Source organism: Rana temporaria, chromosome 7 (assembly GCF_905171775.1).
Source record: "Rana temporaria chromosome 7, aRanTem1.1, whole genome shotgun sequence".
NCBI lineage: Eukaryota > Metazoa > Chordata > Amphibia > Anura > Ranidae > Rana > Rana temporaria.
Genome location: NC_053495.1, coordinates 128,598,807 through 128,616,116, shown reverse-complemented (window position 1 = coordinate 128,616,116; position 17,310 = coordinate 128,598,807). Strand labels below are relative to the sequence as shown.

The window sequence follows — 17,310 nt, the reverse complement described above, 5'->3', positions numbered from 1 at the left end:
CAATGGGTGTTAATAAATTAACGACACCCCAAACACAGGTCACAAACGCAGTGCGTTTGCCTACACTGGATCACATGGTACAAAAAGTACCATGCAGCCTGGTTGCAGTGCATTTCCAAAAGTAGTGCATGCAGTGCAAGTTGAGCCCATTCAAAATGAATGGGCCCAAATTGCACAGCACTGAATCACGTGAATTGCACAGGAATGCGCTGAGCAATGTGTGAACCGGAGCTAAATCTTTCCAAAGTTGGCATGTCCATGGGCAGCTTAAAAAGGAATGCCCAAGAGACCACGCATTAATAGTTCCCAAGCACCCTGCTCTCTCTTCTGTAAAGTATAATAAAGCTTACCTGTAGGTAAAATAGATATCTCCTAAACCTGCGCCATTTAGGAAACATTCCTGGTTGAATGGCGAATGCGCTCTGAAGGAACGGCATACCCATATTGCAGTTCCTTCAGAGCTGTGCGCCGTGGCCGAGACTCCCAGGCGCATGCGAGGGAGTGACATCATCACAGCTCGGCAAATCAGACGCCCGGAGCCCCCGAACCCGGAAGAAAAACTGGGTGAAGATGGAAGCCTCTGCAGCGGTGACAGCACGCCACTGGAGGGCTTTGTTTTAAGGTAAATCTTTCATAATGTGCTAGTGTGCTGTGCATACTAGCACATTATGATTTTGCCTTGCAGGTGGAAACCTTTTTTTACAGAGTTTATTACTGCTTTAAGTTTAGTTGAAAAAAAAAAAACATTGTCACATTGTTGAATAGTTATAATTTAATAAATAAAAAAATTAAAAAAAGAAGAAGTGCAGGTCACATGACTGCTGTGGTGTGGTGGGGAGAAGTTTTGGCTTCTTGGGGAAACCCTTGTCAATCAAAAGAGGAGGGATAGGAGGATTAGACAGAGGGGGATCATGGAAGATATTTAGCTGTATCTAGCTGTGGGATGACAGGGGATGTAAACTGACCATGCTAGCTTAGATCACCTTCAATGCTTATCGTGGTCACTTTACTATCAGGAAAAGGGCAAAATCAGGATCAACCAGGTAATGCAGAGGAACTTCAAGCACAAATACAATAGTGACATAGAAGTACCTAAGAGACACAGAACAATGATTTTTTTTTTTTTAAGGCTACAAACACTTTGAGCCAGTATAACAGTACAACAGGGACCAGCTGAATTTAATCTATGTATGGGCATTGAGATTGTGGATGGTGGAATCAAGTCACTTTCTTTCATTGCTAGCAGTACAAAACCTCATCAGTTGTTTTAACCCTTCCCCACCTTATCCAAAGATAAAAAAAATGTTTTGTTTGGACATGCACGTTAAAGTTAATATACTGTAGTTAATGATCTCCTAATAGTCACTACCACAGTACATATATACTGTAGTTCCACAAATACCTTATTGAAAGAAAACAAGTACATAAGGGCCCAAGGGACATGACAAATGTTACAGTAACACAAAGAGGAATATTGAAAATAAGTTCTGTTAAGGCATATTAGCAATAAGAAACGTACAGTCAAGTCTGCCTATTGGAGGCCAGAGAAGAGAGGCTAGGTATAGGCAACAAACACAACTTTCAGAGTTTAGAGCAATGACCGAAAACAACACATTGTGCATATTGAGCCGAACTCCCAGTGCTATAGGGGATGCTTTATGGGAAGCATGGGGCTCAAAGCAAAATGGCAGCAATGTAAGGAAAAATAGCGGGCACATTGCAGTCACAAATGTGAATAGTCAGGGAGTACATACAGGTGAAGCTCGAAAAATTTGAATATCGTGCAAAAGTTCATTTATTTCACTAATGCAACTTAAAAGGTGAAACTAATAGATGAGATAGACTCATTACATGCAAAGCAAGAAAGTTCAAGCCGTGATTTGTCATAATTGTGATGATTATGGCTTACAGCTCATGAAAACCCCAAATCCACAATCTCAGAAAATTCGAATATTGTGAAAGGGACAAAATTCTAGGCTAAAAGTATCCCACTCTAATCAGCTAATTAAGCCATAACACCTGCAAAGGGTTCCTGAGGCTTTAAATGGTTTTGCAGTCAGGTTCAGTAGGAATCACAATCATGGGAAAGACTGCTGACCTGACAGTTGTGCAGAAAACCATCATTGACACCCTCCATAAGAAAGGAAAGCCTTTAAAAGGTAATTGCAAAAGAAGTTGGATGTTCCCAAAGTGCTGTATCAAAGCAGCCTGGAGAGGATTGTCAGGAAAAGACCATTCAAAAGTGTTGGGGACTTTCACAAGGAGTGGACTGAGGCTGGAGTCAGTGCATCAAGAGCCACCACACAGACGGATCCTGGACGTGGGCTTCTAATGTCGTATTTCTCTTGTCAGGCCAATCCTGAACAACAAACAATGTCAGAAGCGTCTTACCTGCGCTAAAGAAAAACAGACCTGGTCTGTTGCTCAGCGGTCCAAGGTCTTCTTTTCTGATGAGAGCAAATTTTGCATCTCATTTGGAAACCAAGGACCCAGAGTATGGAGGAAGAATGGAGAGGCACACACTGCAAGATGCTTGAAGTCCAGTGAGAAATTTCCACAGTCTGTGTTGATTTGGGGAGCCATGTCATCTGCTGGTGTTGGTCCACGGTGCTTCATTAAGTCCAGGGTCAACGCAGCCGTCTACCAGGAGATTTTGGAGCATTTCATGCTTCCTTCTGCAGACAAGCTCTGTGGGGATGCTGACTTCATTTTCCAGCAGGACTTGGCATCTGCCCACACTGCCAAAAGCACCAATACCTGGTTCAACCGTGGGATTACTGTGCTTGATTGGGCAGCAAACTCGCCTGACCTGAACCCCATAGAGAATCTATGGGGCATTGCCAAGAGAAAGATGAGAGACATGAGACCGAACAATGCAGAAGAGCTGAAGGCTGCTATTGAAACATCCTGGTCTTCCATAACACCACAGCAGTGCCACAGGCTGATAGCTTCCATGCTACACCGCATTGAGGCAATAATTGCTGCAAAAGGGGCCCAAACCAAGTTCTGAGTACATATGCATGCTTCTACTTTTCAGAGATCCGATATTGTTCTATTTACAATCCTTGTTTTATTGATTGCATGTAATATTCAAATTTTCTCAGATTGTGCATTTGGGGTTTTCATGAGCTGTAAGCCATAATAATCACAATTATGACAAATCACGTCTTGAACTATCTTGCTTTGCATGTAATGAGTCACATATATTAGTTTCACCTTTTAAGTTGCATTAAAGTGGATGTGCACTGAAAAAAAAAAAAATATTAAAAACCAGCAGCTACAAATACTGCAGCTGCTGACTTTTAATATTAGGACACTTACCTGTCCTGGAGTCCAGCGCCGTCCGCAGCAGGGGACAAGCGATCGCTCATCACTCTGCTGCCCCCCCGCCATCCTCGGTGAGGGAACCAGGAAGTGAAGCGCTCCGGCTTCACTGCCCGGCTCCCTACGGCTACGCCTGCCGATTGGCTCCCGCTGTGTACTGGGAGCCGAGTGTTCCCAGAACACAACGGGGTGGGGGGGCGGGAGGTGACTTCATGCCCGCAGTCTGTCCGAGACTGTGTGGCCGGAAGTGGGTGCAAATACCTGTCTTTAGACAGGTATCTGCACCCCCCTCCCCCCTGAAAGGTGTCAAATGTGACACCGGAGGGGGGAGGGTTCCGATCAGCGGGAGTTCCACTTTAGGGTGGAGCTCTGCTTTAATGAAATAAATAAACTTTTGCACGATATTAAGGAATATGTAAACCCAACACTACATATTTCTGATACAAGCCTGCTGTACTTGAAAAAAAAAAAAAAAAAAAAAGGATCTAGTTCTATTTGTATTGCTTCCTTTGTGTGAAATCCCTGGTGCTCTTGCAAGTCCCTCTGCTTTCCTATTAAATACTGACTACATTAGACATGAGATCACAGTGTGGTCAGTTTTCTAGCTGTGCTGGGAACTGAGCCTGCTCTCCTTCAATGATCAGACTTACCCTGACACTCCCACTCTGCACAACCTTTTACTTGGAAGCTCAGTGTATTGTTGTTTCTCATCTCCCAGCTTTTTTTTTTTATATCTATGCACAAATGTTTTGTGCTTTTTATTTAAATTTTAAACTGAATGAGTTGTTTTACAAGGTGATCATTTAGAATCACTTTAACATGTATGTGACCACATATTACAGTTTTCTTGTTTTAAGGGTTTTTCTGTGTTAAAAAAGTGGTCTACTGCAGTGGTCATCAACCCTGTCCTCAGGGCCCACTAACAGGCCATGTTTGAAGGATAACTGAAATACACCAGAGATGAGATCATTTGCTGCTCAGTGATTGCAGTATTCTAGTCTGCATCTCCCCAAGGTAATACATAAAACCTGGCCTGTTAGTGGGCACTAAGGACAGGGTTGATGACCACTGGTCTACTGCATGGGACTCTTCTATATAACACCACAGAAACCTACTTCACTCATCATCCATTTCATGTTTACAGCAATGGCCAAGCAGATCCTTTTTAAAGCGGGGGTTCACCCAAACAAAAAAAAGCTGCGAGTCGGCACTATACGGCGCCTGCGCAGTCAGCTCTACACGGCGGGCGCAGGCACCGTATAGTGCCGACTCACAGCTCGGCTTTTTCCGGAAAACTGGTGACGCGTTGTGCGACAGGTCACCTGTTTCACAAGCCGTCAATCATCGAACCGAAGGATAGGAACGCCCAGTCCCGCAGTCATCGGAACCCTGAGGCAGGGATTGCCTTGTGTACACCCTGGGACACAGACGTTCGTTATACACGCTGCTTTGGGGCCTATTGCATTGACTGCAGTGTCTGTTGTCTACAGACGGCGTTTTTGGCTCAAGCACCTCTATAATTGGACTTATATGCTATGCATTGTGGCCAATCTCTGTTGTCCCAGTAAGCCTGAGACCATCCTAATTAGTCTTTTTGAGCTGTGTGTTTTGCCTGGGATGTTTTAATCCTGAAACCCACGGACCACTCGTTTGACCTCTATTGGCCACCTGAAAGATTCCTGGTGTTTTGTGTGAAACCCCTGCCAAAACTTCACCGTCGACATTGTGTTCGTTTATTGTGTATCATATATGCCTCATGGATATCTCCGCTGAAGGACCATTTGTCATATAAAAATCTGTTTTTCTGCTAAACATGCATTCCTCGTCTTCGTCCTGAAGAAGCCCCACGGCGAAACGTGCGTTGGCGACTTCTACAGTGGCTAATAATAATAATTTTTTGTAATATTATTTTGTATTATTGTTTGTATTTATATGCTATTAAATAGAACTTTTTTAACTTACTTCCTTGGCCTGAAAGTCTGACCATCAATGTCCACTCGTTAGATATTGTTTCCTCTCTAATACTTTACAGATGCGGCCCATGTGAGTGCTATCCATACGTTTTTTTCTGTTTCTCCCCTCTTTTCTTTTCATCTATTTAATTTTTCCCTCTTTTTTGCTTCTCTTTGCTTCTTCCCTTCACGTTATTCTTTTCCTCTCCTTCTTTTGAATCACTGAGGCAGGGATAGGAACGCCCAGTCCCAGAGTCATCAGAACACGGAAGCCCTGGACCAAATCAGAATATAGAGGTATGTACGGAGGAAAAAAAAAGACCTGCTGAAAGTGAATGCCCTTACTATGCTTAGTCTAATGTTAAAAATTTGTTTTTAGGGTGAACCTTCACTTTAACAAGGCTTGTGTTTTCATGCCTTCAAACCTGTGCTAAAAAATGTTGCATAAGTGACATCTAGTGGTAAGGAAACACAGCTGCAATATTGTTATGGGACTTGTAATATATGGGTAATGTATTTAGTGGTAAAGAAACACGGCTGCAATACAGTAATGGGACATCCAATATGTGGATTATGTAATCTGGAGCGCTATGCCATAAATTAGATAAACAAACATAATCTGTTGTTACTTTTAAAATGATATTGCATTAGCCTGTCTATAAAACACAAAAGCAATAACATAACCATACAAACTACAGCTACAGTGAAAACTACCTACAATTTACCCAACACAGGCAGCTATTTCTCTCCTGATTTTATTTTGCACTACTGCGTGTACATGATACCAAGATTAAATAAAGATGCACTGCTACCTGTACATGATACAAACTTTAAATAATGATAAACTACCGTATTTATCGGCGTATAACACGCACACTAACTTTAAGAGGGAAGTTTCAGGAAAAAAACTTTCCACAACCCCCTGTGTATAACACGCAGGCACAGTTTACCCTCTATTTTCAGGGTAAAAAAAGTGAGTGTTATACGCCAATAAATACAGTAAGTCATGTAGAAGTAGGATTGTCACGCTAACAATTCATACTTTTTCTACTCTCTAGTGAAGAGGAGGTTTAGAAATCAGAACCAGACACAAGATGAGTTGGGGGGCCAGCGTTTTACAGAAATGTGGTGAAGCATCACCTTAATAGGACTTTTTTTATTTTTATTTTCACCTGGTGATCCTTTCAGCAGTAACATATCTCCTGTCCCAGGAACCTTCACTCGCTGTATTATATCTGTGAAAGCATTGTCACCCTAGAATATAAGGTATGTTAAAAGTCCAGACACCTCCCCCTCTCCTCATCTCCGAAAAAGTGAGGAGGTGTTCTGTAGTTTTCAGAGAGAACTGATAACATTGCAGCAGAAGCAGAATTAACAGCCATTTGTGCACCTATGGAACAGATATAATTAAAATCCTTTAACCTCCCTGGCGGTATGATTCTGTCTGGAATTACGTACCAAAAGCGGTACATTTATTTTGCAAGGAAATTGGCGTTTTATACTGTAGGCCTGTAATTTTTAGAAATAACTCACTTAAATCTGACCAAGCAAGAGTCTTGTAGGCATCCCGGGTATGATTTTTTTTTTTTAAACAAAATTATAAATTATAATATAATAAATACTTATAAATAATTATAACAAATAATAATATAATTATAATAAAAATTATTCAATAATGTAATCAACTCAAAATCACTGAAATTTGCAGTTGCAGAATTGTCGCTGTCATTATTTTTTTTTTTATGACGAATTTCCCCGCAAATCGCTATCGCACATTTCTGCAAGTGATTATAATTTATTATCGCTGTTTTCTAGCTGATCTAAAACCATTTTTGACATAAAGGGACACTTTTGCACAATCTACAGTTTTTAGGCAGAAATTACATTTTTTATTATATAAAAGTACATGCAGGGCACTGGGCAGACCACTAGGGACAAGGGGGGTGTGTATTTTTTACATACAGTACTGTAATCTATAAGATTACAGTATACTGTATGTAAAGTGTTTGTTTACTTTTTTGAATTTGGCGCCGTTCCTGCCCCCATGCGTCGTAACGTCGCAGGGAACGGAGATCGGCGGCACACGGGGACTGTGAATCGAGCGAGGAGGTCCCGCTCGCTCACACAGCTGGGTGGCATCGCTGGATCCAGGGACAAGGTGAGTAATTTGCCTGTGGATCCAGCGAAAGGTAAGCCGCGCCGCTGCACGTCCACCCCGAGCGTGACTCGGGGATACCGATTTTAGCATTGACAACCAACCCCGAGTCACGCTCGGGTTTACCGTCAGGGGGGTTAATGGTATACAGTGCCTTGGAAAAGTATTCATACCCCCTTGAAATTTTCCACATTTTGTCATGTTACAACCAAAAACGTAAATGTGTTTTATGTAATAAACCATCACAAAGGGCCACATAATTGTCATTACTTTGTAGAACCACCTTTCACTGCAATTACAGCTGCAAGTCTTTTTGGGTATTTCTCTACCAGCTCTGCACATCTATAGAGTGACATTTTTGCCCATTCTTCGCAAAACAGCTCAAGTTCTGTCAGATTGGATTGAGAGCGTCTGTGAACAGCAAATTTCAAGTCTTGCCACAGATTCTCAATTGGATTTAGGTCTGGACTTTGACTGGACCATTCCAACACATGAATATGCTTTGATGTAAACCATTCCATTGTAGCTCTGGCTGTATGTTTAGGGTCGTTGTCCTGCTGGAAGGTGAACCTTCGTGCCAGTCTCAAGTCTTTTTAAGATTCTAATTCCACAGACACAGTCTGAATTTCCGACAACAAATGTTCGATAGGAGCTTGTTGTCGGAGAATCTGACCGTGTGTAGGCTCCATCAGACATTTGCTGTCGGAATTTCCGACAACAAATGTTTGAGAGCTGGTTCTTAATTTTTCCGTCAACAAAAGTTCTTGTCGGAAATTCCGATTGTCTGTAGCCAACTCCGACGCACAAAAATCCTACGCATTCTCGGAATCAATTCGACCCATGCTTGGAATCCCCGAACTTAATTTTTCTTGGCTCGTCATAGTTTTGTACATGACCGCGTTCTTGATGTTCGGAATTTCCGACAACATTTGTGTGACCGTGTGCATGTAACACAAGTTTGAGCCAACATTCCATCGAAAAAACAAACAAAAAAACACAGTTTTGTTGTCGGAATGTCCGATCGGCATAACAGGTTTTCTTCTAAGATTGCCCTGTGTTTGGCTCCAGCCATCTTCCCATCAACTCTGACCAGCTTCCCTGTCCCTGCTGAAGAAAAGCATCCCCACAACATGATGCTGCCACCACCCGATTTCACGGTGGAGATGGTGTGTTCAGGGTGATGTGCTAGTTTGCCGCCACCCACAGTCCTTTGCTTTTAGGCCAAAAAGTTAAATTTTGGTCTCATCTGACCAGAGCACCTTCTTCCACATGTTTGCTGTGTCCCCCACATGGCTTCTCGCAAACTGCAAATGGGACTTCTTATGGCTTTCTTACAACAATGGCTTTATTATTGCCACTCTTCCATAAAGGCTAAAAGTTGTCCTGTGGACAGATTCTCCTACCTGAGCTGTGGATCTCTGTAGCTCCTCCAAAGTTACTATGGGCCTCTTGGCTGCTTCTCTGATAAATGCTCTCCTTGCCCGGCCTGTCAGTTTAGCTATGTCTTGGTAGGTTTGCAGTTGTGTCATACTCTTTACATTTCCGGATGATGGATTGAACAGTGCTCTGTGAATTTTTTTTTTTTATAACCTAACCTTGCTTTAAACTTATCCAAAGCGTATCCCTGACCGGTCTGGTGTGTTCCTTGGCCTTCATGATGCCGTTTGTTCACTAAGGTTCGCTAACAAACCTCTGAGGGCTTCACGGAACAGCTGTATTTATACTGAGATTAAATTACACACAGGCTGACTCCATTTACAAATTTGGTGAGTTTCTGTAGGCAATTGGTTCCACTAGATTTTATCTAGGGGTATCAGAGTAAAGGGGGATGAATGCAAATGCACGACACACTTTTCAGATATTTACTTGTAAAAAAAAAAATGAAAACCATTTATATCATTTTCCTTCCACTTCACAATGATGTGCCACTTTGTGTTGGTCTATTACATAAAATCTCAATAAATTACATTTAGGTTGTAAAATGACAAAATGTGGAAAATGTCAAGGGGGTATGAATACTTTTTCAAGGCACTGTATTTCACAAAGCAGGGGACAAATATTAGGGTTTACTATACACGTTAGGACAAACTATTGTTTGTTGTTTACAGTTGTTTATCCTGCTGACGTGGTGACGTCACAGTGACATGACGCTGGTGTATGCTGAGACAAGGCGGCCATTTTGCTGGTGGGGACTGCTGGAAATTTTACGAACAAACGTGTTTTTTACTCTTGGAGAATGTGAATTTTTCTCCATTTATTTACAATAAATTTTACCTGACATACTGCACCATGAGGTTTATTTCTTTATACCTACATGGGATGGATTAATCTGTGGTGATCATTGTTTGAGCATTTTGATAAGAAGGTTTTAATTGAGAATCGTTATAAATGTACCCTGGCTTGTTGCCCCCTAGCCTGCATGTGTGGAGATTAAGGCGCTTTCCATATCATTCAACTGCTTATGTGGCCTTTGTAATAAGGGTCCACTAAGGAGGGTAATCTGGTGCCGGTGATGGTTTCTTCCTTTTTAACTTCTGCTAACCACCTTGTGAATTGTGTGGAACACTATCCTTTAGATTTGTTTTCTATGGACTTGCTTCACAAGTGCTGCACCTTACTTATAATGTTTATCCCGCTAACCCCTACATCACAACAGGACATGATCAGTAAGTAGGAACACTCTTCTTTGCAGGGAAATCATTTATATGGCGTTTTGTTTTAGTGACAGAGACACTTCAAGACAGGCTTCTTGTTTTTTTTTTACATGATGCTTCCAAATGATGCAGCTATTTTATCACAGCAGAAAGGAGAGTAATATAACATGTTCTACCTGAGATGTGTCCTTTGAAAGCATCTGGCACATCAGAGCTAGTGATGAGCTCAGGCATGTTTGGACTAGGATCTGAACACATATGTGCAAGCCCACCAGAAATCTGTTGCCTGTACCAGCCAATGTTCTGCATACACGCCTACATGTGGTCTTTAGATTGTAAGCTCCACGAGCAGGGTCCTGCTATTACTTCTGTATTGAACTGTGTTGTAATTGTACGGTCCTTAGCTATTTTGCAAAGCACTGCGCAAACTGTTGGCGCTATATAAAACCTGTATAATAATAATGAATATGTGTGGCAGATGATTGGCTCATATAGGCGACAGCTTCCTGGTGTGCGCGAACACGTGGGTTCAGATCCTAGAGTTTATTACTGATCACAGCACTTGCCCTATGTTCTTTTTCCCTCAGTAGTGTTCCCCCATACTGTGTTAGTTGGTAGGTCCCAGGAAAGTACTTGGACTGAGCAGGAAACTAAGCACTGGATATGTATGGAATGAGTGAGGCCGCGTACACACGGTCGGTCCAAACCGATGAGAATGGTCCGACGGACCGTTTTCATCGGTTTACCGCTGAAGTGGCCTGACGGTCTCATGTGCGTACACACCATCAGTTCAAAATCCGATCAGGTCAGAACGCGGTGACAGGGATGGACTGGCCATTGGGACTACAGGGAGTTTCCCAGTGGGCCGATGGCTCAGTGGGCCAGCTTCAGTGACAGCGGACCGCTGCCCCCCTCCGCCCCTCTGTCTCTCCCTTTCCGCAGCACTCGCCTCCTCTCCCTCCCTGCAGCGCTCACCTGGGGGGAACAGAGAAGCAGGGATGACGACGGAGGAGCATGGGGGAGGGGACAGACAGCTGACTCAACAGCTATGGCCTGGGAGTTTCTCACTTTTGCCTAATCTTGTCCCATAAGGGGGGGGGGGGGGCACCAAACTGATTCCTTGCCCCCGGGTGAAATAATGTCTAGCTTCCCCACTGGTACTGCCTATAAGAGTACCAGTACCAGCCGTTCTACTCTAATAAAGTAGAACGGCTAGTGGCTGGTGAAGGGGGAGAGGGGGCGTGGGTGGCTTGGTGCGGGAGTTGTCCAGCCGCCATGGGAGAGACCTGCCAAAGTGGGCCAGCCTGGATGAAGTCCAGGGCCAAAATTTTGTCCCAGTCCAGCCCTGCGCAGTGACGTAAAACACACAACGTGCTGAAAAAAACGAAGTTCAATGCTTCCAAGCATGCGTCGACTTGATTCTGAGCATGCGCGGGTTTTGAACCGATGCTTTTGTGTACTAACCATCGGTTTGGACCTATCGGTCAGCGGTCCATCGGTTCGATTTTAAAGCAAGTTCTAAAATTTTTGTCTGAAGGACAACAGACCGATGGGCCGTACACACGGACGGTTTGGACCGATGAAACTGGACTTCGGGTCGTTTTCATCGGTTTGGACCGACCGTGTGTACGCGGCCTGAAGGGTTACATTGCAGCCACCAAATACCATTGACATAAACATGTACATACACACATGGACTTACCTGAAGTGCCCATACTAAGCAGCACAGCCACCCATAGTATCCAGTAAAAGAGGAGAATCAGAAAAGTCCAGAGAGGCTGCACCAGCAGGAATGGGATCTGGCTGATAAATCTGCTTGCAACTTTGAAGAGCTGAATGGTCATCTGGATCCTTGTTCTCATTACAAAAATTAGGATCATCAGGATGATCTAAAAACAGAAATAACACTAAAAATCCAAGATTTCTGTAGAACAGTCTTATCCAAAGAGCCGGCTCACACTGGGGCGACTCGTCAGGCGACTCAGCCGCCTGACAAGTCGCGTCCCATTCTATTCAATAGAACCGTTCTAATAGGAGCAAGGCAAGCCGGTCCGACTTAGAAAAAGGTTCTTGTACGACTTTGCGGATGACTCGGGGCGACTTGCATTGACTTCTATACAGAAGTCATTTTGCAAGTTGCCTCTGAAGTCGTCTTCAGGACGCCTTGCCGAGTCGCCCCCGAAGTCGTGCCGCCCCAGTGTGAACCGGCTCTAAGCCATACACTACAGGCATATTTTGTAAATAGTTGGCCAAATACTGAAGCCATGGGTGGATTTTCTGTTGATTAACAAACACTTTGGAGAACTGTGAAGGGGGTATTTTACCTAATTACATTTGTTACAGGTGGACCTGCACCAGTGAGCTGGAAAAGGGTCCAAACGGCCACTGTACCAGTCCAAATCAGTTCACCCAATGGCAAATCCACAGAGCATAGCAATCAAATCTGCGTGCAGACACGCCAATCCAGTCATCACTACAGATGTGTTTATAATCTGGATTATAGTATGTTATGTTATCAAAGCACATTTCAATTTGAATTTTATGGAAGCAATTGAGACATTTAGGAACCATATGCGGTTCCTTCATCAGGACAGATGAAGCTGAACATAATCAAGGGTAATGCTTTACTGACTGGACTGGCTAGTGAAGTCCACAGAGTGGAAATCACATTAAAGAAGGCTTTGCCTCATGCCCACTGGGTGTTAGGCACCTGTGCATGAGTTTCTGGAGTTTTCATGCAAATAGTAAGCATAGGCACACTGTCCAGCCTTGTCCCCGGTAGCCCGTAAAGTTTTATAATGGGATGAAAGCTGCTGTGGCTGGACAGTTCACCAAGTTGTACTAACGTTTAGGGCAGTATGCACCCAGAGACAAATGTCGGGAATGCAGATATCTGATCATTTGTCCCTGGGTCCATACGGTCCTAAACATTAGTTCTACTTGGTACACCGACCAGCCCTGTCCAGGTACAGCAACTTTCAGCCAAAGTTTTATAGGCTGCCAGAATCTCATGCACAGGAGCTAAATGCCCAGTATACATGAAGCCTAAAAGGGCAGAGAGTTAATCTGTGCTTTCTATTAGCAACTGGAAGCTGCAGAAAGGCAGTGTGAAGTATGAAAGGATCTTTAGGTGAGCTGGAGCCTACATTATTTCAAGTAAACCTAAAGAAAAAAAAAGAAACAAAAAGATCTGCACTTGTCAACCTTTTTCTAAAAATGCTAATTGCCCGGCTGCAATTATGATACATTGGCTTTCATAGCAAGTCTTGGATGCAGAACAAGTGTGCAGATAAAAAGTCAGAAGAATCATGTGTTCTTATGTACATAATTGTTCCTGATCAGCGACTTGATGAAATGAAAGAGATGACCAGTATGAAAATCAAATTACTAGTATTTTCACAAGCAATGTGAGCGTCGATATTTCTCTCACATGTTTCCTTTAAACTATATGTGGAACCCTCATAAAATGGTAATTTTTTTGTAACACAGCAATGCTTTAGCAAAGTAAATGCCATCTCTGTATCCACGTTGTATCTACGTTCATGGACTAAAGTGATAACTGCATGGCAGGTTTCCTGATGGTGACATAAGTGTCCCGTGCGTCCCTATACCTTTAAAGAAGGGTGGGCTCCCTCCAGGCACACCTGCCCCTAATCTATCCAACTGCTATATATATGTTCCAATTTTGGAGACGCTTAAAATGATAGTGTTAGGACCGCAGTAAACTGAGGTGACTTAACTTGGCCACTGCGGCTTACACGCGTTTACAAATGTGCGAGTAAATCCCTTGTTTTAAACGTGAATTGCTAGACAGGGTCAATTCGGTTTTGTTGCAGGCTAACTGGTAAGTGAACTGGGAATTTGTTTTTAATTCCTGATGGTTGCAACAGGGACCTGAGAAAGGAGGCTACGCCCACTGAAACGCATTGTCCTGGCAACCACATAGAGTCCCCGGGCAGCCTGTTCCATCAGAAGCGCCCCCTGGATTATGTGGTGGAGACTTCCACAGCCTCGCCCTGACCGGCCGCCACCTGGAGTCAGTGAGTGGCTTGCTTATAGCCTGTCGGTAGCTGCGTGGTGGGCCATTGCTTGTGGGGGTACTCATCCATCCATCCTGTGGACGATCCACCTATCTTGGCTTGGATGTGACCCTGTTCAGGGTTCCATAAAGTAGGATTCTAGACACTTATGTTCTATCTACACTTGTAAGTGTATTGATTTTACTTTCTTTATCAAATAAACCAACGTTACATGCACCACGAGCCTGTGCGCTAATATCTCCCTTTAAGTTTCTGCAACAGTGGGCCATGCCTGTGTAATGTGTGTAGAAACAGCCACTTATATGGGTTAAAGGCTTAAAGGGGTTGTAAAGGTTCCTTTTTAAAAAATAAAACATGTCATACTTACCTCCACTGTGCAGTTCGTTTTGCACAGAGTGGCCCCGATCCACGTCTTCTGGGGTCCCTTGGCGGCTGCCTCGGCTTCTCCCCGCATCTGCTAACCCCCATTTTGGGAAGCGGTCTCCCAAGCTTGCGGGCGCGCTCCCGTGATACAGACGGAGGCTATAGCCACTGACTGTATCACTCGGCCCCGCCCCCGGCACGCTGCGTCATTGATTTGATTGACAGCAGTGGGAGCCAATCGCTGCGCTGCTATCAATCATCCAATGAATGAGCTGAGAAGAGCCGAAAAGCCTGGTCGAGAAGCCTGTGCATTCACGACGCGGGACTTTCGAGGGCTCAGGTAAGTATAGGGGGGGGCTGGGGGCCACTAATCATCGGATGACCTTAAGGTGAAAAAACATGAACCTTTACGGTGTATATATATCTATATATATATATATATATATATATATATATATATATATATATATATATATATATATATATATATATATATATATATATATATATATATATATATATATATATATAAAAAACATTTTAGTGATTGGGTTTCATATACTTTAAGGTTTAAAAGTCAGTAGCTTATTTAAAATTGCTGGCTCAGCATGTCAGTTAGCCCCTAATCAATGTCTACACTAACAGTGCACACACGTTCTAAGCCATAAGGATGGTATTGGAAACATTTATTGCCATTTTGCTTCTGGGTGTAAGCACTTTAATCTTTCTCAGATTTAACATTTGTACATAAAGCATCTTTGCCCAGACGTGGACCATTTAGGACACATTTCATGCATGAGCTACCTCTGAACATGGTTCAAGTAAGGGCATGTCAAACACACTCAGTGCATACACACATAAAAGCAGTAGAGGCAGCAAAGCAGATTTTATTCTGACAAACGGTGACTTGTAACCCTGCAAGTCAGAAAAGCAATCCATTACTGCCCTCTAGTAGCAAGTTCAAGTACATACTTACAGATGCCAATGTAGATACTATAGAGAATCCAAGTAGAAACTTTGCATTTTCCTTCTCAGTCTCCAGCTGATAACTAATACCATTAATATGATCAGAATACAGCCACCACAGCACTCCAGAGACAACTAAACAAAGAATACAAGAAAATTCTAAGTACACAATGCAAATAACAGCAGGTTATAACTGTATCACACTCATTAACTGTTCAGTGCTAAGCCCTTTTCATATTACATTCTTCTTAGGCTTTGATAAAGCCCTTAACAGGACAAGGGAAGAGGAGACGGGGGATGAAGAAGTTGCGCCTTACTAGTGTGATGAAGAGGGAGCATAAGACCTCCACAGAGAGCTGTCATAGTGTATAACGTGATGGAACCTTGACAGGTGATGTACAATAGGATCAACACCTACAGTTTTGTTCAAAATTATTCAACCCCCCAATGCTGCAAAGGGTTTTAGGGAATTCAGTGTACATTTGTAATTGTATTCAGAATGAAATCCTACAAGGACTTCTTAAAGAACCATATGCAACTAAAATGACATTAATTGGTTTTGTAATACAGTAGTAAATGTTTATTTTGTGAATTCTTCATTTACACAATTATTCAACCCCTTAAAGACTACCACTCTGAAGAACAGAGGTTCATTGAAGTGTTTTCAATCAGGTACTGAAAACAACTGTGGATGTCAGGGAGCAGCAATAAAGCCTAATAAGCACCAATTAGGCAGCTTTAAAATGACTGTGATACTCAGCTCCTTCTAGACATTTACTGGTGTGGTTACAAACATGGTGAAGTCAAAAAATGGTCCAGGAAGACAAGAGAAGAGGTGATTACTCTTCACAGGAAGGGCAACAGCTATAAGAAGATTGCAAAGATGTTAAACATACCAAGAGACACCATAGGAAGCATCATTCGCAAATTTAAGGCAAAGGGCACTGTTGAAACGCTACCTGGTCGTGGCAGAAAGAAGATGCTGACTTTGACTGCTGTGCGCTACCTGAAGCGTAGAGTGGAGAAAAGTCCCTGTGTGACTGCTGAGGAACTGAGAAAAGATTTGTCAGATGTGAGTACTGAAGTTTCTGCTCAGACAATACGGCGCACACTGCGTAATGAAGGCCTCCATGCCAGAACTCCCAGGCGCACCCCCTTGCTGTCTCCAAAGTCATGTGGACAAACCACAGAAGTTTTGGGATTGTGTTCTGTGGACTGATGAAACAAAATTAGAAGTGTTTGGGCCCATGGATCAACGCTATGTTTGGAGGAGGAAGAACAAGGCCTATGATGAAAAGGACACCTTGCCTACTGTGAAGCATGGTGGGGGGTCAATCATGCTTTGGGGCTGTTTTGCTTCTGCAGGTACAGGGAAGCTTCAGCGTGTGCAAGGTACCATGAATTCTCTTCAGTACCAGGAGATATTGGATGACAATGTGATGCAGTCCGTCACAAACCTGAGGCTTGGGAGACGTTGGACCTTTCAACAGGACAATGATCCCAAGCATACCTCCAAGTCCACTAGAGCATGGTTGCAGATTAAAGGCTGGAACATTTTGGAGTGGCCATCGCAGTCACCAGACTTAAATCCGATTGAGAACCTCTGGTGGGACTTAAAGAAAGCAGTTGCAGTGCGCAAGCCTAAGAATGTGACTGAACTGGAGGCTTTTGCCCATGACGAATGGGCGAAGATACCCGTAGATCGCTGCAAGACACTTGTGTCAAGCTATGCTTCACGTTTAAAAGCTGTTATAACTGTAAAAGGATGTTGTACCAAGTACTAAGATTGAATGTCACTTGGGGGTTGAATAAAACTGATAATGATGTGAGCACAGAAAATACATTTGTGGTTATTT

At 43.2% G+C, this 17,310-nt stretch overlaps 1 protein-coding gene across 3 annotated transcripts in view; it reads right to left on the bottom strand.

The window, feature by feature from the left end:
* The window catches only part of SLC44A3 (solute carrier family 44 member 3), a 184,165-nt gene that overhangs the window by 93,502 nt on the left and 73,353 nt on the right, over positions 1–17,310 (bottom strand). For all 3 annotated transcript variants that reach the window (XM_040359964.1, XM_040359965.1, XM_040359967.1), the window contains 2 exons: positions 15,465–15,589; positions 11,788–11,974 (listed from right to left, as the gene is read on the bottom strand). In XM_040359964.1, coding sequence (XP_040215898.1) covers positions 11,788–11,974; positions 15,465–15,589 — 312 coding nt within the window. The remainder of the gene's footprint in view (positions 1–11,787; positions 11,975–15,464; positions 15,590–17,310) is intronic.